The 27451-nt window shown below is 37.0% G+C and overlaps 1 protein-coding gene across 3 annotated transcripts in view; it reads left to right on the top strand.

The window, feature by feature from the left end:
- araf (A-Raf proto-oncogene, serine/threonine kinase) overlaps positions 1 to 27451 on the top strand; it is a 107081-nt gene that overhangs the window by 35927 nt on the left and 43703 nt on the right. For all 3 annotated transcript variants that reach the window (XM_039775656.1, XM_039775658.1, XM_039775657.1), the window contains 2 exons: positions 3191 to 3407; positions 10743 to 10846. In XM_039775656.1, coding sequence (XP_039631590.1) covers positions 3300 to 3407; positions 10743 to 10846 — 212 coding nt within the window. In that variant the 5' untranslated portion in view covers positions 3191 to 3299. The remainder of the gene's footprint in view (positions 1 to 3190; positions 3408 to 10742; positions 10847 to 27451) is intronic.

Here is a 27451-nt window from a genome sequence, read left to right as displayed (position 1 = left end):
CGCATAAATCTGTTTCTGAATTAGTCCTTATTAGGATAAAAGTGTATTTGTTTTGGTTTTGTACAATTTTTACTATTCCTCCAATCATGACCTCTGCTGTTTTTCTTTTCAATATGTGCTGATGTGGTGTATATCGTCAACAATGTGAGCCATTTTTATATGTAGGTTTTAATATTGTATTATTGTGCCTTCTACAGAAATTTGTTTACTTATAGTCACGCGTGAGTGCAGTACTTTCCCAGTTCTACCAATACTGTAAAAATGTGGAAAAGTTAAAGTTTTCAGAACTTTCTACTGAATTAGTATTGAAGTATTTATTTTTTTTGACATTCCTTATATACACATGCACATCTTCTTATGATTCATATAATTCTCAGATGCCTCTTTATTGGAGAGTGAGCTAGCCCAGACCATGGAGTTAGATATATTTTTCTTAGTTCATAAAGAAAAAGGAAAGGATGAAATTTAGGGATTTGTATTTTAATAATTGTAAAATGTTTTAATGAAACACATTATTACCTTTTCAAAACTAGTATTCAGTTTTCAACATGGAACTACCATCAAGCAATTAAGCTGTACAGTAATGTTAATATTCTTATTAATTAATTCATTACATTTCTGTGTAGTATTTTTTTTTAAATTTTATTGATTTTTATTAAAATCAAATAACATTACATACAAGCAAGTCAAGTTTAACAAATCTAGGTTTTAAACAAATCAACCCCGTAATACTATTTTAACATTAAGACCTGATAGGTGAGAGAATACTTTACTTTATTTCTCTTTAATTTGTGATTCAGCCCTTTAACTTTGTGAGCTGGAATGTTAACTGTTTGGTCATGGAGACATTGCTTCTGAACTTTTGTTGTCATTTTGTAATTTAAACTTAAGACAGCTTTGACCTTAATTTCAAATTTTTCCAAGCGTTATTGCTATAAATCCTAATGTTACGTTGGCATTTCCAATTATAAGGATTAAAAGGATAGATTAGAAATAGCTTGCTGTCTTTCTCTCTCCCCCAGTTCCCCTGCTCACCCATTTTGCCTCCCCATGTTAGGCTAGACCACACTTGGCAAAGTCCTAGTCCTCTGATATACCTAGAGGCAGAGCACATCCAAAACAAAACAAGACCCCCAGCAGCGGCGTATAAGGATTAAAATAGAGATACCTATTGACAATACAGTCCAAATACTATAAGCATAAAATATAATCTTGAACTGTCTTGAGAGTGTAAACCCAGAGAATTAAACGGTAGCTCTGGATAAGCATAGTAAGCCCTAATACAATAAACCAAGGATATGATGTTAAACAGCTTGCTTAAAAAAAAAAAGTACATATACACATATAAGTGTAATTAAAACATTAACAAAAAATGGCCGAGAAGTAAATAGGATGTTTAATTATGGTACCAATATCATTGCAAAGCAGATCAAACAGCCTTTATGATCTTCTTTGCCATACCAGGACAGAATGCAAACCATGATCATACTTCAAAAAAAGTGTCTAGGTTTGGATGAAGCTTTAGCTGTCTTTTCTGTTTCCTTCTGAGACCAGCAGTGATTTGATGGATTCATTTTGAATAAGCTGTGAACAACATGAAAAAAACTGCTGTACTATTGGTACATTGTATACCGGGAATCGAGGGCAGATAGTCTTAAATGTTTTTTGTTTTTTTTTTTCTCCCTATTCTCAGACATGTTAAGTGATAACCATTCAGATTAAAATGCCGTGAAGTGGCAGATAAAGCAAACACATTAAAAAGAATTTAGTTATGATAATAAATGTTTTAAACATTCTTTTATGTCACAGTTTCATTAGTAGGCTGATGTATAAATCCTAGCATTTAATTACTTTACATATAGGTTGTTTAAAATGGCTACTTTATTTTCAGTTTTGACAGCCAAATACTGATGCCTGATTGTCAAGCGTGGCAATCACTTTAAAAGTAAGTGTTGAGCCCTGTAAAGTAGACAAAAAAATTAAGTCAACATCACATTCTTTATGGCGCACAGCCTGAGAAAGTTTATTTGAAAAGATATTGTTTAATGATTTGTTTTATTCAAGAGCACACTCTCATCACACAAACTGTGTCACATAAAGATGCATGAAAGTGTTGTGATCAAGTTGACTAATACCAGTTTTCTCTCACAACTGACCACTTGGCATAAAGTCTTTTTTGCTAGGGTTTCAAAAGAAATAGAACCTTGATATGAAGGATGTTGTAATGTCTGCCTTAACACTTTGAATAACTTGGTTAACAAAGTGTCTGAGAAAACTAGTTACAGCTGAAGATACGAGAGTGAAACTAAATAATTCTGCCACAGTTGAACTGCTTGAAACAAGGATTAGCTGCAATTTCTCTGAGTACTGTTGAAGGAAATATGTTTTTGTTCTGTGTTGCTCAGTAGAAAATTAAACTGACAGTTGCTGGGAGATTATTAAAAAGTCACTTAAGATGTAACACTTCAACTTGAGCAAATACTGCCAGAAAGCAGTACTTTTTTATTATACATCAAAGTGAGAACATTTTTTGCAACACATGTTTCTCACTTGGTGCTGTACTGCTATCTGTAGTTCCTTTTATAGAAATTCTCACTCAGCATCGCTGATAACAGATTAACACCTTAGTCAACTTCTTCAACCATACAGCAAGGCATAAGCTGCTGCCGGAAGCGTGTTAAATGTCCTTTGTCAATTGATTAGCTATACAATATATTACAAATTTTAATATTTATAACTATATACATACTATATACAGGCATTCTGTATATTCAGAAAACAAACACTGTGGCAACAAGATATGTAGGTTTTTTCTTAGGATCTAATATCTGCTACTAAAATTTTTAGTATTAGGATTATACCTTTTTAAGCATTGCAAGTGATACAGAACACCTCCTAAAAAGGTAGAGCATTGTTCTGCTGCTGCTTTTTAAAGAATGTAATTTCTTTCCTTAAAACTCATTTGAAATTATATTACAATTCTATTTTTGTTCTCACCCAGTTTAAATCAATCCCATCATTATCAATCAAGATTTGATAATGCATTTTGTAATTGATAACAAATGCAAAACATAGTACTCAATTTCATGAATGGGGATTTTTTTGTACTGATAATTTGTATGTAGTGGTAATTTATTAAACAAACGCATTTGAAATTTCATTAACTTATCTTGTTTTCTACTGGTTTTAGGTGAAACCTTGTGAACAACCTCAGTCTGCAGTACAATCATTAAGGCTGGTCATTGCTTACTGTTGGCTTTTTATTGGGGTATGAGCTTCTCGCCTGTTCCATCATCATTATGTCATCTTCATCGTCCTCTTCTTCCTCTGAGGAAGCCAGCCCTGGAGATATCCCTCGCGGAGGAGGAACTATTCGTGTGTACCTGCCCAACAAGCAGCGCACTGTGGTATGGTTCAACAATGAGGAGTTGATGGGGCTATTCAGTTGAAGTATTGAAAACTTAAATGCCTTAGTTACTATTTATTTATTTATTTATTTAACTATGTGTTAAGAGTATTGCTGTTAATTTGTAAAATTTGCATTCAAAAATTAGCTTTTTTTTGCCTTGTTCTTAATATCTTCACATTTTAATTTTTGTGTTAACTTAAAATGATTACTTGCAATAAATGCAGGTTATCCCTGGCATTAATCAATCAATTCCCAAAGCAATTGCATATATGATGAAAGCTATGTCAAAAATCCCAGCCAAATCAACTTGGTAATTTTCTGTTAAGACCAAGTACAATTCCCTTGATATTTTTGTGTTAATGGTACATTATTTATGAACAAATTTAGAAGGCTGATGCACAATGCATGAGAAACATCTTGGATTTAATGTTTATAAAACAATTTTTTTACTTAATAGTACTATCTCTTAGCTGAAATAAAAACGGTGTGATAATTATTTGAAGGCTTTTGAAGTAAAGAAACTCTTCTCCTACTAGGTCAAGTAGAACATTTGTTTGTGGCCATTTACCATTAGACAAAACTGCACACTGCCTTTTTTAACAGGTGTACCACAGATGATATACTCTGGTGGCTTTGAGGCAGTAGTGCACCCCTTAGTTAAACTTCCCAGAGTTATTTAAATGTCTGAGTGGAATTTGCCATTATGTATTGTGTACATATTTGACTTTTTGCATACATATTTTACTTTTCCTTAAAGTCTGTCATTGTGTATTTGGTAAAGTAAGAAATAGACTAAATGCAACACTTCAGCATTTGTGGTTACCAATTAATTTTCTAAGAGAAGGGAAGAAAAAAACAAGGGTTGTTTTTGTTCCTTCTGTGCTTATGACTCCTGTTCCAGGATAAATCTTTGTGTCTGAAGCTTTAGCCTGGAGTTTCACCTCTTTCCGATCTTTTTATTATTTCTACTTTATTTTCAATGGTGATGGTTTTTCTCTTCTTTACTGTATTACCAGCACTTGCATCAGATTTGTGTTTCAGAGACATTCTTGAAGGGTGAAGATAAAAGGTTAACATGAGCTCTTCTTCACAGCACTGTACAGCTATCACAGCAGGAAGGCATCCGTCCTCAGTACATCAGATGTATAGGGTGGGCCAGATATAATTATGCAATTTTCATTACGCTATAACTTATTTAGTTTATTACATAGAAAATCACCCGAAAAATCCCGGATCATCGAGAAGTGTGCGAACTGACGACATGAAGAATCATTTTCGTGCCGAACTGGAATCGTCCCCGCATAAATCAAAGTCATCCAGACGATCTGGACCTGCATAATTAGATCTAGGCCATCCTGTACTGACATGAGACAACTTCCTGCTATGTGCGTAACAGTACAAGCAGGCTTGCTATTGAGAATGAATGGGGGCAGAAACGGGCGGTTCATCACCAGCCCATCTCACAGTCACCTCCACTACAGCAAACTGCCTGCAGCGTCAGCAACACCACCCCCATTCAACACGCAGCCATCCAAGACACAGGACAATGCTACCCACGCCGCCCCGTTCAGCCACAACCGGGTGACCGCTTGCAGCATTACTAGCCGTCCACCTAGAACGAATGGGGCAGCTGTGTGTGGTGGGCAGGCAGTGAAACCGCTTGCTGTCGGGAGCCGGCCGAGGGACACTACACTACACTGCGCGAGCAGCGAAATCGCCCCCCTCCATCCTCCGTCCAGCCACCGCTTACAGCGTCCCCAGACCGAAGATGACGGAGAGGCAGTTACTGAGGTTCATGCGTCGCAGCTGCGGCCCCGTTCGTATATCGTAGGTCGGGTGTCCATAACCTGGGGACTACCTGTACTAGCCTGAAGAGGTCCTCAAATTTGGCTTTGAGTTTTCCACTTTTAAAAGGAAGCATTTATACATGAATAAATAAATAAAAATAAAGCCAAAAGCAGAGAAGGAAAAAACTGTTTCTTCTGTGTAATGCATAATACTGTGCACTAATACTAATGTGACTTTTATTTTTTTTTGAAGCTCATGCAAAGGTTTGATGAGCTAAAATAAGTGGAGCTTTTATTTTGACTGAATTAAGGCTGCAATAGGGAATCGTAGGCCTTGATGCTGCAATTTTCTGTGAGACTCCAATATCCCCACCCTTCTTACACAGCGTCTAAACAAACCAGTGCCTTCGTATCACTTCATTCAAGTAAGAATTGAGTATGGATATTCAAATTAACAGTCATAAATGACAATTTTGACAGTTCCTCTACTTGTACAAAAACACACAGTACACAAGATTTGATAGTTTAAAACAAGTACAATCTAACTTACCCCATTAGACAGTGGTACACTATTTAGATGCACAACAAAAGCAAAATATTATAAAAGTGTGTCAGACAAGAAAAGTACTTGAATGAATCGTCTTACTGCAGGTAATCTTTAGATCACGAAAAATAAGTAAGCAGTAACCTAATCAATTACATTTCTTTGTGTTTTTCCCTTATGAGAAAAATCCTTTTTCCTATAAAGTTCAGGGATCTCTACATACCATTTTCAGTAGACAAATGAGTAATATGCTGTACTAGACATTAAGACTGTTACAATAACGGGCGCTAGAACAGTAGTGCATAAATATTAGTAGGAACCGACTATATTAAATGGCAAGGGACCTTTGTATGTGGCTGTAATATGCGTCACTGTATTGTGCCTTTAATTCTCTCTCGCAGTAATACTGGTTTGTATTTCCGTAAAATGCAATTTTCTCTTACAGTAATACGGTGGAACTTTGGTTCACGACCATAATTCGTTCCAAAACCCTGGTCGAAACCCGATTTGGTCATGAACCGAAGTCATTTCCCCCATAGGATTGTATGTAAATACATTTAATCCTTTCAAGACCATACGAACTGTATGTAAATATATTTTTTTAAGTTTTTAAGCACAAATATAGTTAATTATACCATTGAATGCACAGCATAATAGTAAACTAAATGTAAAAACATTGCATAACACTTAGAACCTTGAACAACCTTGAACAACAGAGAAAACTAACACCGCAAGAGTTTGCGAACCGCTCGCTAAAAACACTTTTTTTTTTTTAAATGAGTTTTAAGCACAGGGAAAAAAATGAACATTTGGAAAATCCGTAATTTAATAAACAACCAAGACAAGTAACATTGCAACAGTGCAGACGCGTGCCTGTGTGTGTCTCTTGCACACCTCTGTGTGTGTGTGTGTCTCTCTCTCTCTCAGCCCTGTGTGTGTGTCTCTCTCTCTCTCACGTGTGCCTGTGTGTGTGTGTGTCTCTCTCGCGCCTGTGTGTGTGTGTGTCTCTCTCTCAGGCCAGTGTGTGTGTGTGTCTCTCTCAGCCAGTGTGTGTGTGTGTGTCTCTCAGCCCAGTGTGTGTGTGTGTCTCTCTCAAGGCCAGTGTGTGTGTGTGTGTGTCTGTGTGTCTCCAGTGTGTGTGTGTGTTCTCTCAAGCAGTGTGTGTGTGTGTGTGTGTGTGTGTGTGTGTGTGTGTGTGTGTCTGGCCAGTGTGTGTGTGTGTGTGTGTCTCTGTGTGTGTGTGTGTGTGTGTGTGTGTGTGTGTGTGTGTGTGTGTGTGTGTGTGTGTGTGTGTGTGTCTCTCCTGTGTGTGTGTGTGTGTGTGTGTGTGTGTGTCTCTCTCGCCTGTGTGTGTGTGTGTGTGTGTGTGTGTGTGTGTGTGTGTGTGTGTGTGTGTGTGTGTGTGTGTGTGTCTCTCGCGCCTGTGTGTGTGTGTCTCTCTCTCTCACTCTCTGCACAGGGAGAAATTGAACACGTGCGGCCCCATGCATGCACACTTCACCAGAAGACACAGACACCTGGATGCACTCAGGGGTTTTATTAAAGAGGATGATATTTCCTTTTTACTGTTTCCAGGAACCAGAACTAGGCCAGTGTCTTGAGTATTTGACAGTTATTGTTCTTTTTAATATTTGTGTTGGTGATGTGTTTTTGGTTTCTTTCAGTTTCTTTGAAATTTGCTTTTTTCCCTGGTTGAAGATTTTTTTTGTCATTTTGGACAGTTTTATAAGTGATGGACAGCATTTTTCATTAAGTGTGGTTGACTGCACTTGAAAGAGTCACGTAAGATGCAGATCCTCTATTTAATTCATGTACAAGGAGATGCATCATGGCCAATTCAGAATTTTCACTATGCTTATAATCACTTAATAGATAGATGGATACTTTATTAATCCCAAGGGGAAATTCACATAATTATTAGGTAGATTATTATTATATTGTAGATTATTGTCTACATAACAGATCTCCACAGTGGGATATTAATAAACTGTAAATAAAATGTAAGCAACCATAATCTCAGCACGTGGCTTGTGAAAGCCTTGGAGAATAGAAACCAGTTAATATATGGTAATGTATTTAGGCAGTTAAGACAAGTAATAAATATAGCCATCAGAAGTCTACTGTATGTATGTTTCACCCCCATTGTAAAAACTGTCAAGAGACTCCAGTAGAGAAGAGGTAGGAAGGTAAAGTTTTCCTAGCCACATTATAAACTTAAAATAGAAAAAGAACTAACATGGAAAAAAAATTCTCTTAAGCAGTGCATCAAGTAAAGTCATTATAAATAAAGTGTGTTAAACTGGCTCATGGGAATTCAAGTGCAACTTTATTTGCATGGTGACAGTTTGTTACCAGTTAGTGACTATGACCATGCTATTACGTGGTTGAAGTGTTTGCAAATCAACACAAATTGAGCTGCTAAGAAAGCAACCAAACTCTTTAATTTAATGGAACGTCCCAAGTACATACATAGCCATCATGGGTTGTGTTTTGTAGTGGTTAAGGCTTTGGACTTCAGACACTGAGGATGCAAGTTCAAATTCCTCTACAGTCACTGTGTGACCATGAGCAAGTCACTTGACCTTCCTGTTCTCCAATTGTAAAACCAAAAAGAAATGTAACCAGTTGAATCATGAATGTTATAAATCACCTTGGATAAAGGCATCAGCCAGATAAGTAAATGTGGCCATTTGAGCCAAAGAAAAGCTGCTTTTCCTGCACTGTCAATTTGTATTTCCCTGCAAGTACTAATCTTTTAACAGACTCACTTTATTTTAGTTTTGCTACATAAAGAAACATGCGTCTGACATTGGTTAAAACAAGTTAACAATCTGAAGATTAATGATTTTTTTTTTTAACATATTACTCCACTTTGATCTGGAGAGGACAAAGTACTAAGTGTATCCCCTCTATTGTGAAAGTTTTAGTGTTTGAGACCCTCTTCCATACCTTTTGTTGCTTACTGTGTTTATGCAGCAATATTGTCTAAAAGCAATAGTCTTAAGGATGTAAAGTTAGGGCACATTTTTGGGCAAGTTGTTCAGTGATTTCAAATAATGCGCATTGAAAATGTATGCTCATTGAATGACAGAAAAAACACCTCACAGTGATTATCTATCACAGTTTCAGCCAGTGTTCCCTTTTGTATTCAAAACTAAGTGCTAAGCTGCAGCAGAATATGAGATAGATAGCCTTGCTTAAAATGTTGTGATCCAATATTTCAGACCTCCTACCCCAGGACTTGTACCCCATTAATCCCTTACATTAACATGTGACTCATCTGGTGCTATTTGAAACATATTTCTTATATCATTGAAGGATGCTTTTGGTATTTTCCAAGTCAAAAACATTGGTATATGTGTAATTGCCATATGAAAGTGTTTTCTATAAATTTGGAAAAATATCTTGCCTGAACTGGCACTTTACAAAGAAACAATGGGGCATCACCGGAAAATAAAAGCCTAAAAACGTACAAATGAAGTGGCAAACGTTTTGATACAAAAAAACATGCCTTCCGTTTTTCTGTGAACGTTTGTGACATCAAAAGGGATCTAGAAGTAATCATTTTATCACATATTCCTGGTAGTGGTAAGGATTTTCTGTTTACTTATTTGATTTCTTACATAAATATAGAAGTAAATCATGTAGCATGAGAAGTTTTTGAGAGGAAACCACGTCCTGCCAGAGTAAAATGTTTTGGTGCAGAAAGACTTAAGTGCTGAGCTATTATGCACAACTGGCCTTTTTTTTAAATGACTGGAATCATGAAATGACACCATTTTTCAAGCCAAGACAGCTCTCAAGTTAAGTTATGTATTTCCTTCATGCAACCTTGCCAACATTGTAAAGCAACATTGCAAGCAAAACATTTAATTTATTGAATTTATAGGAAACACTTTACAACACAAATTCTTGTGGCAAATACAATATACCATGTTTGTGAAGAAGCAAGTTCAACTTGAAAAATAGCAGACTTATTCTTTAAATAATATACAAAAATTGCATCTTCATTAGTGGTGCAATTTAGATGTACTTTAAAGGTAATGAAGTAAATAAAATGAACATGCAATTCTAAAAGTTGTAACAAATGGCATATCTACTGTCAGACTAGATAAATTGCTAGCAATTAATCTGCTTTATTAACACGTTAACTGTCACAGTACAAATAGGTACGTTTTGTTCTTTTTTTTTTTCCTTCTTCATTCTTATTTCAGGCACCCACTCTTCTCTATTATGTTACCCACAAATATGTTAGTATTTAGCTTTGTAGCCCTGAAGACAAGATAACTAACTCATAGGTAGGTCCATTTGTAGGTTATCAAATATAAGCATTTAACAGTGAACATTTTGAGCTCATGTACACATTGCGATTTCAATGCTAATACACTGGTTCTATTTATCCTCTCTCTTTTCATGTTCACCTTCTGCTACGTTGAGTTTCTTCCCCAATTCCAAAGACATTCTTAGTCAAGTTAGTAAGTGTAAATTGACCTGATACAAGAGTGGGTCTTTGGTTGAATCAGTCCAATAACAAATGTATTCGGGATTGGTTTCTGCCTTATCAATATACCTGCCATCTTTAGGCTTCATTTTCTCATAGGAATAAGCAGTTATATTTAATGGATAAATAACTGATATCCACATTCAGTCTTACTATATTGCCCTGTATTTCTCAAAAACTTCCAACAGTATTTTTCCCACATTAAGGTAATTCGATTAAATGGTTTTGAAAATGTTATGTTACCTTTAGGTAAAGAGTTTACAATTTCATACAGCTTTCAAAAACCTGGCCTTGTAATGCTTTGGTAAATTACTCAGGGTTGGCTTTGGACTTTTTGCTCTTGAAGTAGAATATTGAATTTGACTTTGTATTCTTGCATTTACAGGCAGATTAAAAAATTTTTTTTTGCCATTTTTGAGTGGGTAGAATATCTTACCTCGATTTTTGTAAGTATTGCCTGTTTTTAATTTTTTTTTTCCTTTTTGTCCAATTTATTTTCAGGTCAATGTGCGGCCTGGTCAGACTGTCCATGACAGCTTGAACAAGGCACTGAAGGTTCGAGGACTGAACCAGGAATGCTGTGCTGTTTTCAGACTGCTTGAAGGGTTCGTTGCACTTCTAAATTTTTTTATTTATTTATTTTTTAATAAAGAATATACAAGCGTAGTCTATATTTTATTAAAAATGCCATTATGATTAAAATGCAGATGAAAGTAAAAATTTTGCTGTATTCTGTACCTATGACCTATGTAGTATCTTTATTATCTACTGGATGCCTATATACTTATTATAATATAGCAATAATGCTGCTAAGTTGAATAATTTAGTATCTCAGTGAAGTTATTTTGCAGCACACTCGGGTGTCAGATAAAATGTTTTATTTACAAATTTACTTAATATAACTTTTGGTAAAATCACTTTTTGTGTGGTGATTACATATCTAACAATTTTCAGAGGACAGTACTTGTCAATATTTCTACAGTATCAAAATATTAATGATAAATTTCCTATGATACCACTACACCCCTACCCCTCTCACAACCTGGGAAACCTTCAAATTGAGATGACATAGTGAGCAAAGACACATATAAGAATGGGATAAAAAGGAGGAGGGAATGATGCAGACAAGCTTATGAAGTGAAAGGGCAATGCACTAGTTTATCAATCTGTCTAGGTTGAAATGAACATAACAGGTGTGACACAAGGATAAGATTTTTTTTGTGGCACTGTTGATAGTGTAACAAATGTTCCATGCAACACTGAAACGGGACGATCGTTACTGCTCACCTTTCCTACTTTAAGGCAGCTGATGAAAAGTATAGGCCAATATCACACACTACCGCACACCACCTTACCCTCTTTTGGAAATGTGCACTTCAAACAGATGACTTAAAATATATAGTATTAGAGAAAAAAATAGCTAGAGGACAATATTCATAAGCAATTAAAAATGTATTATACAAAAGAAAAATCCCTTTCATCTAAACCCCCCCCCAAAATAACTCTAATACGTGCAGATTTAAAATATATATACACTCACCTAAAGGATTATTAGGAACACCTGTTCAATTTCTCATTAATCCAATTATCTAATCAACCAATCACATGGCAGTTGCTTCAATACATTTAGGGGTGTGGTCCTGGTCAAGACAATCTCCTGAACTCCAAACTGAATGTCAGAATGGGAAAGAAAGGTGATTTAAGCAATTTTGAGCGTGGCATGGTTGTTGCTTGTTGCAGTATTTCACAATCTGCTCAGTTACTGGGATTTTCACGCACAACCATTTCTAGGGTTTACAAAGAATGGTGTGAAAAGGGAAAAACATCCAGTATGCGGCAGTCCTGTGGGCGAAAATGCCTTGTTGATGCTAGAGGTCAGAGGAGAATGGGCCGACTGATTCAAGCTGATAGAAGAGCAACTTTGACTGAAATTACCACTTGTTACAACCGAGGTATGCAGCAAAGCATTTGTGAAGCCACAACACGCACAACCTTGAGGCGGATGGGCTACAACAGCATAAGACCCCACCGGGTACCACTCATCTCCACTACAAATAGGAAAAAGAGGCTACAATTTGCACGAGCTCACCAAAATTGGACAGTTGAAGACTGGAAAAATGTTGCCTGGTCTGATGAGTCTCGATTTCTGTTGAGACATTCAAATGGTAGAGTCAGAATTTGGCGTAAACAGAATGAGAACATGGATCCATCATGCCTTGTTACCACTGTGCAGGCTGGTGGTGGTGGTGTAATGGTGTGGGGGATGTTTTCTTGGCACACTTTAGGCCCCTTAGTGCCAATTGGGCATTGTTTAAATGCCACGGGCTACCTGAGCATTGTTTCTGACCATGTCCATCCCTTCATGACCACCATGTACCCATCCTCTGATGGCTACTTCCAGCAGGATAATGCACCATGTCACAAAGCTCGAATCATTTCAAATTGGTTTCTTGAACAAGACAATGAGTTCACTTAACTAAAATGGCCCCCACAGTCACCAGATCTCAACCCAATAGAGCATCTTTGGGATGTGGTGGAACGGGAGCTCCGTTCCCTGGATGTGTATCCCACAAACCTCCATCAACTGCAAGATGCTATCCTATCAATATGGGCCAACATTTCTAAAGAATGCTTTCAGCACCTTGTTGAATCAATGCCACGTAGAATTAAGGCAGTTCTGAAGGCGAAAGGGGGTCAAACACCATATTAGTATGGTGTTCGTAATAATCCTTTAGGTGAGTGTATATATACACACTGGAAATATCACTACCCCAGTTCCCTTTCCGAAGTTCACGTGCAAGTCCAAAGTTCCAGTCCAACTGTTGGCAGCAGGTAAGATGAAGTGTAGAATTGGAGGCCGACCCCAAACAGTGAAAGTCTTAACTGTAAAATATTCTACAAACAGTCTGCGCCATTGTAAAGAAAAATAAGCTCTTCATGAGCTCACCCAAGTCTGCTAGAAATAATGGAATGCCAAATTCACAATTCAGGAGTGAACTGCCAACTTTCATCTAACAGAACAGACAGGTCTTGCAGAGCTACAGAACCTCTTCTCATGGCCCGGCAGATGCTGATATATTTAGTCAGATTTTCCGTCTCTGCCTTGGCTGTTATCTGTTTATGTGACAGCACTACAATATTGTATATATTGTTGCAGTGATATTGACTGCTAAATTCAGTTTCGGTAACCATAAGCAATTGGTCAGTACCTCCTCTTGTGTTCTCCATTATGGCAATACTGTATGTTAAATCTAAATTGGTAACGGAGGTACAAACAAGATTTTGTATTAAGTTTAACATGCATAGGCAAGTAAGTGTTCTACCTTGTAATTCTATTTTAAAGTGTTTTGATACATTTCAGTCTACCAGTAGTGTGAAGGATGTTTTTGTTAGATCATTGAGAACTGTATGAAAAAAATCAAAGAGGACGATATGCTTTAGAGCATGGCCTTCAGCATTCAAAAGAAATCTGACAAATGCATGGAGATCATTCAGTCCGTTAAATTGCTATCTCAATATTGATATACTTCTTAAAAGCTGTCAAAGTCTCTGCTTCAATTGCCTGTATCAGTAATTTGTTCCATATTCCCACAACTCTTGGCATAAAGAAGTGCTTTCCGGCTTCGGTCCTAAGTGCACTTCCCCTTAATTTCCAAAATCAACATCGGTTGGCAATAATAAACATTGCTGACTGGACTGTTTACAAATCCTTCATCAAAATGTATCGTATCACAAGTATAAAATACAAATCACTTATATTTTTTAGGAATAAGTTACCTATGAGACTCAAGTTTGTACTCCTTTTATTGAATTGGTTCATGAAAACCCCTATACATGGAACAATTTGCAAGCTCATTTAAAAGAATGTATTATTAATATTGAAGCTCATTTCAAAAATGTTTATAAAAATGTTATTTAAGACATGGTAAATAAACTATTGATTTATTCCATATCCAGCACCATGAGTCAATTCATTATATTATATGACTATTCATACTATCCTTTCAAAAGATATAATCCTTACGTCAGCAGTTATAAAGAAGGATTTAATTCTCTCAGATTTACAAAGGCTTACACTAAGCATTTACATTGGCTGTGACATACAGAATGTATTTTCTGTTTTGATTGCGGAGTATTTGTTTTATTAACCCAATGTTTTTTTCATTTTTTTCACTGTAAGTAATATTCATATTAGATATGCTTGAATGAAATCATAAGTGTTTACTGTTTTTATTATGTGGCCAATGTTGTTTGTCTATGTATGGCCATGCTGTCATTGTTGACACGTTTTGGAGAAATCATAGAATAATATATGTATATGTATATGTAGATGATTCAGAAAGCACTTAGACCACTTCATTTTTTTAATATTTAAATGTTACAGCTTTGTGCTGTAATCATTGTATTCATTTTTCCCCGATTCAAGCAACACTCAGTATCTCAGAATGACCAAACAAAAATAGGGTTTTAAAATTTTTGAAAACGTATTAAAAATGGAAAAACTGAAATATCACATTAACATAAGTTTTCAGACTGTTGCTATGACATTTAAAATCCCATCCTATTGTATTGATAAGATATTTGGTAACCTTGTTTAGGGTTTACCCTTGGTCAATTCAGTTGATTGCACATGATTAGGAAAGGCGCACACACACCTCTCTGCATAATGTCCCACACTTGACAATGTGTGTCAGTGCAAAAACCAAGCCTTGAGGTCAATGGAATTGGCTGGACAGCTTAGAGATAGAATTGTGTTGAGGCACTGATCTGGGGAAGGCTATAAAAAATTTCTGTAAAATCAAATGTTCCTGAGAGCACAGTTTCCCTCATAATTCTTAAATGGAAGAAGATTGAAGCAACCAGGACAATTCCTATAGCTGGCCAGCCTAATTGAGTCCAGCTGCAGGCAAGACAGTCTGAAGCCTGCAAAATCTTTCAAAATCACATTATAAGCTGATGTTAGCTGATCTAAATTAATTCCACAATAATGCTTAGGTTTGTTAAAATATCTTAAAATTTTGATGTAGAATTACAATCTACATTTCACACTATACTTGTTTTAATCTGTGATATTTGGTAATTGCAGAATCAAATGAGGCATAATTAAGTAGTAATCAGAAATAGCTTTGTGAGGATTCTGCACAATATACATCTATTTATTTCATTTATTTATCAGTTCATTGGCTGTATTATTTGTCCTGTGAGTCTGTATCTATGATTGTATGTTTCTATTGCTGTATGCATTGAAATCTCTCCTTGGGATTAATAAAGTTTATCTAATCTTATCTAATCCTTGAACCTGCCAACTGTGGACTGATTCACTTTTGGTATTCCATTCTTATTGAATATAGATCTGGCTAAAAATTTGTATTGGGATTCACACTTGTTTATCAGGAATGTAAAACCTTTGCTTTCAGCTGTAATCTTGTTCTCAATGGTAAACGTTGCATTTCTGCAGGTGATTTGATTCACTTTAGCTTGTGGCAGTTTCATTTTTCTAATCATAATGGATAGATTGCTCGTAATAGTAGCTGATGCTGATGGAGATGCAGGTCCTAATATCTTAGGTTTTACCTCTCCCACATTTGTTCGAGCATCACCAGAAATAGCTACTGCTGCAGTAAAGTTATTCAACTACGTTTAACTGTGCAAAGTATGCAGTTTGACTACTGGGTATTCATACACTGAATTAATTTTGATGCATTTCATATGACTGCTTTATTCTTGAACCATAATTATATTTGCGTGTAAATAATTTTTGCAGTGTCAATTTTTCTGCTTTTTAATAAACTGTATTACCTGTTCATTACATTTATTTTTATCATTTATATTTATAGGTTTGTTGGGTAATAACCTGAAACTTTATGATGGTAGTAAGATGGTATTTTATGTTTGAGAAATCCTGTATCAGTTATTTCCATTAAGAGCTAAAAAATTTTTGCAAAAATGATCTCTCTCTCTCTCTCTCTCTCTCTCTGTCTCTGTCTCTCATAAGGGACATGGTATCCAGCTTAAAATAGTTAATACAGATACAACAATTACACATTCATTACTTACACTCGTTATGTTGTCATTGCATCATCCAATGGACGTTCAAGTCTGTGGTTCCTCAACAATATTTAAGCTCCATAAGACAAGTTTGGTGCTCATCTTTTGTGTAAAACCCAAAATATTTCCATACTTTGGATGTGCAGGGACAGTTTTTGAAAGGTTTTTCTATCTTAGACTCCATGATTTACAGACAACAATATACTGTATATCATATCTACATACAGTTGATCAAGTAGTCCCAAAACATGAGAAATTCCAGGTAATACTATTAATCTTCATTTTCCGTTGCATAATGGGGACAGCTGAGTACATGCTTGGGGACGAGATGGTACCGAGTGGCATTGTTTGAGGCAGACAAGCTAGTGGACAGAGTGTAATGATTTGGGCAATTTTTCTCTGGGAAACTCTTGAGTCTGGACATTCATGTGGACGTTAATTAGACATGTACCACCTACCTAAATATCATTTCGAACTAGGCACACCCCTTAATGGTGCAGGTTTTCTCCAAAAAAAATGGCACCTTTCAGCAGGATAATGTGTAGTGGCTAAACCTCGCAACTTGGAGGAATTACAGGATGCTGGATACCCCAAGACAACTTCAGAGATCTTGTAGAGTCATCAGACTTTTTTTTTTTTATTATTATTATTAAATCTACCTATTAAAAATATGAAACCGATTTTTCTTTTTATTTCTTATGAAAGGGAAGATGGTGCAAAAATCATTCCATTATTGTGGCAGTTTAGTTATACTGTATGTTTGAGTTTTAAAAACCTGAACAAGCTTTGGCAGGTAAGTCCTACATCTAATTTGACAGCTCTTCTTAAAACTTAGGCTGACACACAGTTATTGGCAGTGGTCAAATAGAAAATAAAAGTGTATAGCCAGATTATCATGTTTTCTTCCAATGTTGGTTATTTACACTCTATAGTAAGAACAGCCAAAAAGAAACGCATCTAAAGAAATAGAGCAAAGTCTTCTCTAATTTCATTAGCTGATTTTATTGAGGAATTGATTCTGTAAGACAGACTGAGGAGTGGAGTCATGATGTCTTCATAATGGTATTGTTCCATGGTTTACTTCCCAAATATGTCAGGATTACATCCTTTTTGCAGTTATTTTCTCACAATCATTATGTTGTTGAAGATTAAATTACTAAAGCAGAGGTTTGCTCTACAAAACAGCTTAATGCAGTTAGATAACAAAAAATACACTTTTATACTAATAAGAATAAACCTGAAAACCTTCTGGCAAAGCTTGTTAAGTTGCTTATTAAGAATGTATTTTAATATATTTAGAGATGGGATAAAAATACAGAACTCTTTAGAAATAACAAGTGAATTTATTAGATACTGCAGAATTTAACAGAAATGCACAGGCTACATATGAAGATAGTTTTGGATTTTTAGATAACATTAACCTTCGTGAGGTATTTTAAGTTGTAGTTGGATTTATTAAACGATATTTTCACTGGTTCTGAAATCATTGGAGCAATAAACACCTTAAAATCTCAGAAGCACCAGACCTGAATGGCTTTGTTAATGAATCCTATAAGACTTGTCATATGCAAGTAACATCATATTTGTGCAGACTTTTCAATAAAATAGTAGAATCTCTAGAGCTTACGTTAGAAGTCAATATAGTTACACTACCCAAACCCGGGAAAGCTTACAGTAAACCTCCACCTACTCAAATAACATTTTTTTTTCCATTAAAACATAATATGAAAATCTGCTTTTTTTAGAAGATAGATAATTGACTTGCTGATAAGGAATGAGTAGTTAAAATAAAAGGGGTTGGAGTGGGTACCAGATTACAATGAAGGACTGTGTTTGGTGGCCTTCCCCAGATGCTTAAATGTTTTTTTTTTATTAAGTAATTTCAATGTTTGTAATGCCTGTTTCAAATGTTGTGGTTGCAGGAACATTTTGTTTTTTTTATTATTGTTAATATTTCTTTGTTATAGACTTTTGCATAGCTTAAAGTTTTAGAAATCTGAAATTCAACACATGCTACAATAGTAAGTTACACTTTATGGACAACATGGTTCCTAAATTGTCTTAACATAAATAATGTGCAATGAGGAGTACTGGTTATGTTTGTAATCTTCTTATTCTTATGTTTTGTTAGTCACAAAAGTGAACAAATAAACTCCATGTGCATTGAAGACTTACTTTAGTTGGGTATAAAAGAATAAATGATGGGGAACCAGGAACATGGGCTTAATGACTGGAGTCAACAAAAAAAAAAAAATCTCCAAGCATCCCAAATCCTTCATGTTTTCAGGATGGTAACGGATAGCTTGCTTTAATATATAGTACTAAGATATCTAAGTGAACTTTCCACCAGGATGAATGGAGGAAGATGGAATTTCTAACAAATGTGGGTTAAATAGAGCTAGGACAGATGTGAACCATTTGACTTTATCATCTAACAGGGCTTCATATAAACTAAATAAGTTAAGGATCTGGGGTAGACCAGACTGTTTGTTACAAAAAATGCAACATATTTTCATTAACCTTGACAAAATTTTATTCTACGAATACAATATAGTATAGGGGTAATCGGTTCCAGTTTGCAAACTGTGTTAGCAAGAGGCTTAAGTGAAATTTAAACAATAACAAAATATAGGGACCTGTAAATATCAAATGGATGGGAACTGTTCAAATTGGTAAATATTACTTGCTGAATGCAGGGGGGTAAAGGGTCTTTAACATATTAATTATCTGCAAAGTTCATCAGAGTAGACATTTCCAAATGCTTTCTTTTGTGTCAAGCAAGACATTAACAAATAGGCAACAGCTGAGGCTTCCTTAGTAATACAGTCCCTGACAAAAGTCTTGTCGCTTGTGTACAAATTGACCTGAAGTGCCGCTAAAATATATTTCTAATTAAGATTTTGTTGCAAGAAATGGGTCATTTCCATCCCATCAGCTTTTGTAATAATGTTTCAGTGCAAAACGAAACTAACAAAAAGTATTCTAATATTCACAGCTTGGTAAAGCCCATTGAGTCAATTTTTGGCAAGACATAAGTGTTGTCACCTTGTTATATGAGCTTCACCTGTGACTAATAATGGATCAATTAGGTCTCAGGTGTGTATAAAAAGAACCCCAGTACACTAGACCTTCACATCAACTGCAACTAGACCTCTGCAAACATGCCTAAGATTCACCCTGAGACTAAAGTGTTGATTATCAAGAGGCTGAAGACCAAATCCACTGCTGATGTGGCAAACACCTTCAATGTGTCTCAGAGTCAAGTTCAGAGGATAAAAAAAAGTTTTAAGAGACTGGAGACGTTTTTGACAAGCCCAGGTCAGGAAGACTCTGCAAGACAACTGCTCGAGAGGACCGTTTGTTGGCTCGTAAATCCAAGGCCAGCCCATTTTCCACTGCAGCAGAGCTCCACGAGACCTGGTCACCTGAAGTCCCTGTGTCAACCAGAACAGTTTTTCGGATTCTGTCTCGAAATTGCCTCCATGGCATCAGTGTCCATAAGCCAGCACTAAACAAAAGACAATTGGAAAAACCGTGTGGCATTTGCCAAGGCCCACAGCCTGCTAAAAGGATGGACGCTGGAAAAGCGGCAGAAGGTGGATTTTTCAGATGGATCTTCTGTTGAATTACACCACAGTCACCGCAAATATTGCAGGAGACCTACTGGAACCCGCATGGATCCAAGATTTACCCAGAAAACAGTGAAGTTTGGTGGAGGCAAAATCATGGTCTGGGGTAACATCCAGTATGGGGGTATGCGAGGGATCTGCAGGGTGGAAGGCAACATCAATATTCTAAAATACCAAGAAATCTTAGCTACCTCTTGTATTCCCAACCATAAAAAAGGCCAAATTCTGCAGCAGGATGGTGCTCCATCGCATACTTCCATCTCCACATCAAAGTTCCTTAAAGCGAAGAAGATCAAGATGCTCCAGGATTGGTCAGCCCAGTCGCCAGACATGAACATCATTGAGCATACGTGGGGTAGGATGAAAGAGGAAGCATGGAAGACGAAACCAAAGAATATTGATGAACTCTGGGAGGCATGCAAGACTGTTTTCTTTGCTATTCCTGATGACTTCATCAATAAATTGTATGAATCCTTACCAGACCACATGAATGCTGTCCTTCAAGCTCATGGAAGTCATACAAGATATTAAATTTGGATCTCACAGCACCACTACTTAATTTGCTGACATATTTTTGGATTTGCAGTAAAGTTGTTAATTTTCTGTATAGGCGACAAAACTTTTGTCTTGCCCAAATTTGACCTTTCTGTCTTGATTAAATGATAAATTAGTTTCACTGAAAAAAGATTTATTTCAGTGCATTAAACATCATTTGGGAGGGCTTTAGCTTTTCATATGAGCTATTTCTAACACCAGTTGATTAATTAAAAGTCAGGTTAATATCAGGAGTTTCTACAAAATAGAGAAGCGATAAGACTTTTGTCAGGGACTGTATGTAACAGACCACAGATATTCTCTGCATCATGGTAGTAATGACTAAAACTAATCTGGTTGGCATCTATTAATTTCTAGATGACTTCTTCCAGATGCTGTATAAGTAACTTCACCAGAATCTGTGTTCATTGAGAAGATTGGACAGTAATCCATGGGCTGCTTATCTAATTGTAAAATGTGAATAGTCATGGGCAGATTAACTGTCTCATTTTAGTAGAAGAAATAACAACATTTGGGCTCTTGTAATGTGAGGTAGATAACTGTTTCCAAAAGCAATGTGAGGTTCTGGAGGGATGGCCATTTGGGTCTAGGGATCTACTACCACTCTTAGAGTCCAGAATTATCCTATGTTTAGTCATAGAATGGGGGAGTCTAACATAGTTATACTCCAATTAGGGAAAATAATTCAGAATAAAATTTAAAAAGTCTGACTGGGTTTCTTGGTAAGTAGATGGGGTTTTGATAGCTGGGAATGAGTCATGTCTCTCAGTTTGGAAATGCCTTTCCCAAGGAGCATGTTAAACCAGTGGCAAAATCACATATAATGCATTTTTAAGTAAAGGGAGAAAATAGCTTACTGCAAGTGTTGCCGATATTTAAATTAGAAAAACCTTGCGTAGGGAGTAAGTAGAGTTTTGGTAAAGTTGGGTGATTAGGTGGTTTGACAATATATCTACAGAGATTCATCAGACAAGAATAATACTGTTAATCTGTATAAGCAAAATGTGCCAGTAGTTCAGAAATAAGTGTCTTAGAGTGGCTTGCTTACAGGTGTTTTATCATATTTCCTGAGGCATGAGATAGTCAAGGTGTTAAAAAAAAAAAAAAACCTGCTTCAAGCCTTGAGCTAATTTTGCACTAAAATCAGGGAATGAATGTATTTAATGTTCTTGGAAATATGAGTTTGGAATTTTCCAAGCCCCTAAAACAACAAAGTGATAATCAACACAACTAAGAAAGTTCAATATCAGATATATCAGAAATTCTATGGTAAAATTATATAATTTGAAACATAAGATTGGACATAACTGTTTCAAAAAGACAATGTCTTTTGAATTCGGCATTTTTCCCTTGCCCGTATACTGTGGACATTGATTGTTCTGCTGCAGTCTTCTAAATTCATAAGGCTAGAAATACCACCTGGTTTCTCAACATTTCATATCTTTTAGTGGGCCCTCACAAACAAGTCACTGACATCCAATACTCTTTTTGAACTTTCTTTGCTTCTACTTAACCTATTCAGTGTCATGATGGACAACACAAAGCAAATTCTGCTGCATGAAGTGCCTCTTAGTTATGAAGTGGTCAACCATGAATATAATGTCCTCCAGAATAGCTGTTATTTTTTTTCTGTCTACCTCTTTATCGGAAGACGCTTCAAAGTGGAGCAACACTTTTGCTGGATTGGAGATTTCAGCTATTTAAGACATTTTTAAAGGTGTTTCAGGTTGATACTAAAAAAAAAAAAAAAAGAATGCGATATTACTGTAGGTTTTAAAAAAGATTTCCCTTTGGAAATATCACAATGATATAGAGGCAGATGCCACAACAAAATTTGGGGCAACCCATTTAAAAAAATGTACAAAAATGAAATGGTGATGCACCTAAAGGAGTTTCTGTGATGATAACCTATTACCTACTGAAGGATACAAATCACCATCCACTTCGGATGATAATTCATACTGTATTGTCTTTAGCAGCACCCAACATAGTGAGAATTGCATAATTAAAAAAAAAATGAGGCAACTTTGCCATTATATTTAGTTGCATTTGATCTCACCTGTGCTAAACAAATCTTATGGTTTTAATGAAACTTTTGCAAAATGATTTAATGCAGTGTTTTCTTGGATTTAGACAGAAGTTTACAAACTAAATGAAAGACACTGGTTTGATTGAGTTTAAGAATTATAAGTGAGCAAGAATCATGTGGCTCATTGTTGGGTTTGATTTAGTTGCATAATCAAGTGAACGAGAATCATGTGACCCATTTCTGGGTTATGAATTCATTCAAAGTAGAAAATAATCCATAAACAATATCTTCTAGTTATTGCCAGTGAGTTGTTAAAAAAAAAACAAAGTCTGCTAGGAATAGTCATTTTTAAAAATTTTCTTTTTAAATGACTGTAAGTTGTTAAATACTAAATGTTCTGCTTATATTTAGCAGCCTTTTTAAAATGATTTGTACAGAAACCCAATTAATATCTTTTTTGATAAAGATCCTCAAATGTAATGAATGAGAGCTGTACTATTAATTATTTAATTAATTCATCTGAAAACTAATTTTGTACAAATAATTCCAGGTGGCATATGGATGTTTTGCTCCATTTGAATTTTTACTGAATAATTTTGCATATGTAATTTGAAAGCAAAATGCATGAAGTCATCCAAACAGCCTTTTTTTTAAATTTGAAACTAATTAAGAGGAAATACATTTGAGCAAGGTTGATTTTTTAGATCATTTTATTTTCTGCTTTAGCTTGAATACAAGTTTAAACGAATGATCATATGTATGCATGTAAATTAACTGTAAGACTCATCGCACAAGTATTGTAAAAACAAATTATATGTAGATGCCTAAACATTTCTGTAACAATTTATTTTGGCACTTCTGACTTTGGTATAGTTTTAATAATAATAATTAATTACATTCATTAGCGCTTTTCTCACTACTCAAAGCACTTTACAAAGAGAGAGAGGAACCACTTTAACCACCACCAATGTGTAGCACCCACCTGGATGATGCAATGACAGCTATTATTTTACCAGTATGCTCACCAAACATTAGCAGTGTAGTGGTAAAGGGTTGAGAGAGCGACACACATAATTAGAGACAGTGGATGATTAGGGGGCCAGAATGGACAAGGCCGTTATAGTCCATTTATCCAGGACATTGTGATAAACCCTACTATTTTTGGAAGATACTCGGGAATCTTTTAATAACCACAGAAGGACAGTGTTATATTTATAGCATGGTGTCCCCATTACTGCTCTGGGGCATCGGGATGCGCACACAGACCACAGGGTTAGCACCCCATGGTGGCCTCACCCACACTTTTTACAGCAGCTTTATACTTTGTTCCGAAGGGCTATTATCTGCACAGCAAGCCATTTTTGTTATTCCAGTTGTTTGCAAACTTCTGTAAAGGGTAAGCATAAAGTTGTGTATACAATAAAGTCGTCATCTTCTTTTAGCTGCTTCCGTTAGAGGTTGCCACAGTGGATCATCTTTTTCCATATCTTCCTGTCCTCTGCATCTTGTTCTGTTACACCCATCATCTGCATGTCTTCTCTCACCACATCCATAAACCTTCTCTTAGGCCTTCCTCTTTTCCTCTTGCCTGGCAGCTCAGTCCTTAGCATAATTTACCCAATATACCCAGCATCTCTCCTCTACACATGTCCAAACCAATGCAATCTTGCCTCTCTGACTTTGTCTTTGAACTGTCCAACCTGAGCTTACCCTCTAATATACTTGTAGCACTGCCACATAATTTTATTTGCTGGGTTATCTTTTGTCTCTCTATTACATTGTAACCAATGTAACCCTGTCTCCTCTGCAGCACACATGTCATAATATATAAGGCTCAATATAGGCAGATTAGATGGATGTTAATAGGGAGGACCTTTGTGAGGTATGGGTCTGTTGCTGCTATTTCCAGGAGGGTACCATGGAAACAGATACGGATACATTTGTTAAAAAGAGTGCAAAAATGCAGGAAGGGGTCCAAAGGGAGTTTGGAGTTCACGTTCAATCCGTATAACCCATCACTATAAACGTGGTGAATCATAGTGGTTATGACCGCTATATACTCCTTTATAATCCTACCCATCCTCGTCACACCCAATGAAAATCTGAACATCTTTAACACTGTCACCTCCAGCACTGTCTCCTGTTTTTTGGTCAGTACCACTAGCTCCAACCCATATAATATAGCTGGTTTCACTACCGTCCTGTGGACCCTCCCTTTCACTCTTGCTGATAACCGTCTACCACAAATTATTCCCGACACTCTTCTCCATCCGTTCCACCCTACCTGCACTCTCTGTTTTTCACCTCTCTTCCACAATCCCCATTACTCTGTATTTCAACTCATCCACCTTTGCCATCTCTACTCCCTGCATCCTCACCATTCCACTGACCTCCCTCTCATTTACACACATGTATTCTGTCTTGTTCCTACTGACCTTCATGTCTCTCCTCTCCAGAGCACATCTCTACCTCTCTTGGGTCTCCTCAACCTGATCCCTACTCTTGCTACAGATTACAATGTCTGCAAACATTATAGTCTACGGGAACTCCTCTCTAATCTCGTCTGTCAACCTGTCCATCACCATTGCAAATAAAGGGCTCAGAGCTGATCCCTGATATAATCCCATTTCCACGTTGAATGCATCCATCACTCCTACCGCAGACCTCACCACTGTCACACTTCCCTCGTACATATCCTATACAACTCTTACATAGTTCTCTGCCACTTCTGACTTCCTCATACAATACCAAAACTCCTTTTGAGGCACCCCGTCATATGCTTTCTCCAAGTCCAAAAAGATGCAATGCAACTTCTTCTGGCTTTCTCTTTACTTCTCCATCAACACCCTCAGAGCAAACATCAAATCTATGGTGCTCCTTCCTTGTAGGAGACCATACTGCTGCTTACCTCCTTTCTTAACCTAGCTTTCACTGCTTTTTCCCATAATTTCATGCTGTGGCTCATCTGTTTTATCCCCATGTAGTTACTTCCAGCTCTGCACATCCCCCTTATTCTTAAAAATCGGTACCAGTACACTTCTCCACTCCTCAGACATCCTCTCACTTTCCAAGATTCCAGTAAACAATCTGGTTTAAAAACTCCACTGCCATCTCTCCTAAACACCCCCATGCTTCCACAGGTATGTCATCTGGACCAGTGGCCTTTCCATTCTTCATAGCTCACTTCCTCCTTGCTAATCCGTTGCACTCCCTGATTCACTATCACCACATAATTTAACCTTCTCTCTATCTTGCGTTCTCTTCATTTATCAGCCTCTCAAAGTACTCTTTCCATCTGCTTATCACACTCTCCTCTCTTGTGAGTATGTGTCCATCTTTGTCCTTTATCACCCTAACCTGCTGCACATCTCTCTCAGCTCAGTCCCTCTGTCTCACCAATCGGTAGAGGTCCTTTTCTGCCTCCTTAGTATCCAACCTCTTATACAGCTCATCATACGCCTTTTCTTTAGCCTTCGCCACCTCTCTCTTCACCTTATGCCTTACCTCCTTGTAGTCTTGTCTACTTTTTGTGTCTCTCTTGACTATCCCACTTCTTCTTCGCCAAAACCTTCCTCTGTATACTCTCCTGTACTTCCCCATTCTACCAGCAGGTTTCCTTTTCCTCCTTTCTCTGTCCAGATGTCACCCCAAGCAGTCTTCATGCTGTCACTCTTACTACTTCTGCTGTAGTTACCCAGCTATCTGGCAACTTTTCAATGCCACCCAGTCCCTGTCTTACCTCCTCCCTGAGCTCAACCTTGCAGTCTTCCTTTTTCAACTTCCAGCACTTGATCCTTGGCATCACTCTCCTCTTATTGATCTCCAACTTCATCTCTTAGACCACCATCCTATACTGCCTAACTATGCTTTCCCCTGCCACCACTTTGCAGTCTTCAGTCTCCTTCAGATTGATCCTCCTGCATAGGATTTAACCTGCCTTTGTGCATCTTCCTTCACTCTTGTATGTCACCGTATGTTCCTCCCTCTTCTTAAAATACATATTCACCACAGCCATGTCCATCCTTCTCTCTAAATCCGCTATCATCTGTTCCTTCCTCATTCAACTCCTTGATACCATACGTATCCATCACCTCCTCATCCCCTCTGTTCCCTTCACCAACATGTCCATTGAAATTTACTCCAGTCACCACTCTTTGTCCCTTGGGTACACTGTCCATCACTTCATCCAAGTCACTCTAGAAATCATCTTTCTCATCCAGCGCATACCCAACTTGCGGACCATATGCACTAACCACATTCATCATCACACCTTAAATTTTCCACTTTATATGCAGGTTAGGTGCATTGGCGATTCTAAATTGTCCCTAGTGTATGCTTGGTGTGTGTATGCGCCCTGTAGTGGGCTGGCGCCCTGCCTGGGGTTTGTTTCCTGCCTTGCGCCCTGTGTTGGCTGGGATTGGCTCCAGCTGACCCCCGTGACCCTGTAGTTAGGATATATCGGGTTGGATAATGGATGAATGGATAGATAATCATCACTGTGTCTGACGCTCCGTTTTTTACCTCCAAAACACTTTTGACATGCTGCTCCTTCAGAATAACCCCTACCCCATTTCTCCTCCGATCCACACCATGTTAGAATAATTTGAATCCACCTCTGATCCCCCTGACCTAACTCCCCTTCCATTTAGTCTCTTGCATGTACAAAATATTAACCTTCCTTCTCCCCATAACGTCAGCTAAGGCTCTCCCCTTACCAGTCATACTGCCAACATTCAAAGTTCCTACCCTCATTTCCACTCTCTATCTTCCTCCTCTCCTTCTGCCTCCGAACACATCTCCCCCTTCTTCTTCTCGTTCTTTGGCCTACAGTAGCCCAAATTCCACTAGCACCCTGTTGGCTAACAGTACTGGTGGTGGCTTTTGTTAACCTGGGCCTCGACTGATGCAGTATGGAAATCTGTATTGTTATCTGCATATTGATCTGGCAA

The sequence above is a fragment of the Polypterus senegalus genome, chromosome 13, assembly GCF_016835505.1.
Source record: "Polypterus senegalus isolate Bchr_013 chromosome 13, ASM1683550v1, whole genome shotgun sequence".
Classification (NCBI taxonomy): Eukaryota; Metazoa; Chordata; class Cladistia; order Polypteriformes; family Polypteridae; genus Polypterus; species Polypterus senegalus.
The sequence above is the reverse complement of the archived record's forward strand: the minus strand, read 5'-3'. Positions and strand labels throughout refer to the sequence as shown.